Raw genomic sequence first — 3626 nt, 5'->3', positions numbered from 1 at the left:
TATCATTTATATAAATATATTAACATTATTATAATTTCAAAAATACCAAAAAAAAAACACAAAGAAATTCGAAATAAAAAAAATTGAAAATGACAGAAATAAATAAAATCCAACAGCTCCATGGGCTAATCCTAAGTCAAACAACAAAACCATCCCTTACCGTCATTCATCACCGAACCTCATCTTCAATGCCAAGCCAAACCAATACTCACCATCAACCAGACATTCATCCCCATCACCATTAATTTTACAAGCAAAATTAAAATTTTACAACATATTTTATTTATTGTTTTAGTTTTTTAAATACAAAGTGTGCCAAACAAGTATCTCTTTTGAATTTTTTTTCCATACAGATTTTTAGCAATGTAAATTCGAAATGAAACAAAAGAAGCAGAAACAATGGTATTCAGGTGATAAACAACTTGTTTCATTTCCAAAGATGATCACTAGCTACAAACCACATACAGCAAAATCATACAACCCTGCTTATTTGTTTTATTCTGGTAATGCACTCTTCTTATCTAACTGAACCACTCCTATATAACCAAAGCTTACTAAGTTATTGATACAAACATCTAGTTTTTCAATAGTTTCAGTTGTTGCAGAGTCCATTTACCCCCAACCGCAGATTTTGCTGCAGACTTTGCATCCATGGTTATTTCAAGTTGAAACCTTGCTCCCCTTTGGTGGTGTATTGCTAAACTTCCAACTGAATCGACTTAAAATATCTGGCATAGGATTACCTGCTACCTCATTCATCGGAACTGCATCCGAAATTTCTTTCAAATCTTCTGCTGTGAGCTTTACTTTTAGTGAACCAATGTTACTATCCAGATTTTTTATCTTGGTTGTTCCTGCGAAGAAAATGAAAGAAAGGGTCAAAACTCTAAACAAGCATAATTTCGGTACAAGATTTTTAGGCCAATTATGCTACTTCTGCTGTGATTTTTAGTTGAAATGTCTGGTGGCCATCAAAAAGAGAAAATAGATGTTGAAAATTACATAATGTGACTCACCTGGAAGCGGTGCTACATCATCCCCTTGATGAAGGACCCAGGCAAGTGCTACTTGTGCAGAGGTACATCCATGCTTCTTGGCCAACTTCTCGGTTTTCAAATATAACTTCTTATTTTTGTCCAAGTTTTCTCCTTGAAATCTTGAGATATATGTCTTAAAAGTAGACCTTGGCTATCAGTCTACTATACAAAAATTAACGATAGTTTAAAGACATAGAAGTAAGTAAGTTCCCATACCAGCATACTATTTGCAGGAACAGTTTCCATCACTCCTCTTCCGGCAAAGAAACCGCCACCGAGAGGGGAATACGGAACAATGCCAATTCCAAGTTCCCTGCATAGATGAACATATGTAGATAGGCATTACATTTTAAATGTTTGAATGGTTTAAGATGCACGAACAAACCTGCAAAGAGGTACTATTTCATCCTCGATATCACGAGTCCACAGTGACCACTCCATCTGTAAAGCAGTTATGGGATGTACTGCATGTGCTCTCTTTATAGTTTCAGGGCTAGCTTCAGATAAACCTATGTACTTTATTTTCCCTTCTTCCACCAGCTTCTTGAGTTCAGACATCTAAAAAGAGAAAGTTCAAGCAGCTAAAGATTAGTGTCCCACAAATAAGATTACGAAACAAGGAAATTCTATGACATGGTATTATGCATTGAAGAAATAATTTTAAGATGCTTTCAAGTTTCAACTGAAGCACTTACAGTATCCTCTATTGGAGTGTTGGTGTCAACCCTGTGCTGGTAGTAAAGATCAATATAGTCTACATCAAGGCGCTTCAGGCTAGCTTCAATACAGGTACGGACATATTGGGGAGTACCATTTACTATGAAACCAGTCGAATCCATATTTTCGATTCCAAACTTTGTGGCTAACTGTACCTTCTCTCTTGGTAGCTGCTTCAATGCCTGGAAAAAAGACAAGAACAATAGTGGGAACATAAAATCATATCAGTATGATCAACAAAGTAGCAAAATCTGGAAGCAGTTGCAGTAGAACTTGGAAATACAAACAGCTTGTCCAAGCAATGTTTACCTTTCCAATCAAAATTTCATTAGTTTTGGGTCCATAGAAATCAGATGTATCAAAGAAAGTGATTCCTCTATGGAATGCATGCTTGATAATCGATATGCCAATTTCCTCAGGGACAGGATCATTGTAAACTCCAGTGAGCCCCATACATCCAAACCCCAACTTTGAAACCTACAAAATGAAAAATAAGTTACAGAAGAAGTGAGACAAGGAAGTCCAGCGACAGACTGCATATCTTGGAAGAACAGATATAAAAATGACAAAAATTCAGGGCATATTGAGAAACAGCCTTTGTCATGAGTAGTGTAAGAAGAACAGAATCTAACCTCAAGTCCTTGAGTTCCCAGTTTGACTCTAGGAATCTGAATTCTCTGCTGCTCCTCACCCATCTTTTTTTGGGTACTTTCTTGTGTTAATGAACTGAGGCTTTTCTTGTTTGCGTACAGCTAAATAATACAGCAAGTATAAGAGATTTAGCAGATGCTATATAAGAACAAATTTCCTCTGCCCCTTGTTATTTTGTTGATAACAGAGATTTGAATAGTTTACTTGTTCTATTTCTTGATAAACCCTGTCAAAATATAATTTATAGTCAATATCAAAGAATATAAAATCTAAATTCTAAACTATTGTTCATCATATGATTATTTTATTGATAATCTTCGTCACTTCTTTATACAAATTCAGGACTATTGCCTTGGAAGTGAATAAATATGAATTATAAATAAACAAATATTTATATAAAATAAAATAAGTATTTATATTTAATATATGAAATTAATTAAATAAATAAGATTATGAAAAAAATCAGAAATCGAATAAAAAATCGAGTTTTACAAGATGTTGGGGCCTATTTTACACTCGTGAGACAAAGTGTGTGTAAAAAACTCTGAAGAATTTTGAAAATTAAATTTTGTGTTGGGCTAAAATATCTGCAAATCTATTTTGCATCACCCACATCGTGCCTATAGATTTGAATCAACACCCTTTCACCTAAGATAAGGTTCTCGTATATATACACATTTCTCACATGATATTTAACCAATCTGGGATTTAAGCTTTTCTTTTCCTCAACAATTATTCACTAGTAACTTATTTTGAGTATCAATTTCTCGTTCATCACTCAACCATTTTGAGCATATGATATACTGTTGAAAAGATCACATGTAATAAAATATAAAACTATAATTTTATAATTCAACTCTTCAACTTTACTAATTGAGAATATGTGTTAAAGTTTCCAAAAATTATAAATTTTCCAACACATAGTTGATTCGATTATTTTCTTTCTCCGTTGAGAATGTGATCCAAGTTTATTGCAGAATTTTGCTCAGTATCTGAATTCGGAACCATGCAAGAGAGGTTTCCGAGAAAGGTTAATGCTTTACCAATTACTTATCCAGGTGAAAAGATTACTTTTTTATGCAATTTTTTTGTCAATAAAAGATTAATCTAAAGATAATGAATCAACCCAATCATTAAACCTCCCAAAACTCATCTGATAATTTTTTTTGGCGAAAAGAAATAAGAACTTCTCTGGGGAAGAGAAAGAAATCAAACTCTGAT

General features: G+C 33.6%; 1 protein-coding gene across 1 annotated transcript; it reads right to left on the bottom strand.

Moving 5' to 3' along the window:
* Window positions 1-405: 405 nt before the first annotated feature.
* Window positions 406-3047, bottom strand: LOC107926735 (perakine reductase). The gene is made up of 7 exons (XM_016857656.2): window positions 2387-3047; window positions 2064-2231; window positions 1733-1936; window positions 1423-1595; window positions 1254-1350; window positions 1017-1170; window positions 406-854 (listed from the first exon to the last, which is right to left on the bottom strand). Exons 1-7 carry the CDS (start codon window positions 2447-2449, stop codon window positions 661-663), a joined length of 1053 nt encoding a protein of 350 aa, XP_016713145.2. The 5' UTR covers window positions 2450-3047; the 3' UTR covers window positions 406-660.
* Window positions 3048-3626: the final 579 nt, after the last annotated feature.

This window comes from Gossypium hirsutum, chromosome D11 (genome assembly GCF_007990345.1).
Source record: "Gossypium hirsutum isolate 1008001.06 chromosome D11, Gossypium_hirsutum_v2.1, whole genome shotgun sequence".
Lineage (NCBI taxonomy): Eukaryota > Viridiplantae > Streptophyta > Magnoliopsida > Malvales > Malvaceae > Gossypium > Gossypium hirsutum.
Note: the sequence above shows the minus strand (reverse complement) of the source record. Positions and strands in the feature narration are given on the sequence as shown.

Excerpts from the sequence above, each read along its gene's own strand:
- LOC107926735 (XM_016857656.2), bottom strand. The coding sequence starts at position 2,449 with ATGGGTGAGGAGCAGCAGAGAATTCAGATTCCTAGAGTCAAACTGGGA. Across the intron at positions 2,232-2,386 it reads TGGGAACTCAAGGACTTGAG|GTTTCAAAGTTGGGGTTTGG; the intron begins GTTAGATTCTGT and ends TTCATTTTGTAG. Across the intron at positions 1,937-2,063 it reads ATGAAATTTTGATTGGAAAG|GCATTGAAGCAGCTACCAAG; the intron begins GTAAACATTGCT and ends TCTTTTTTCCAG.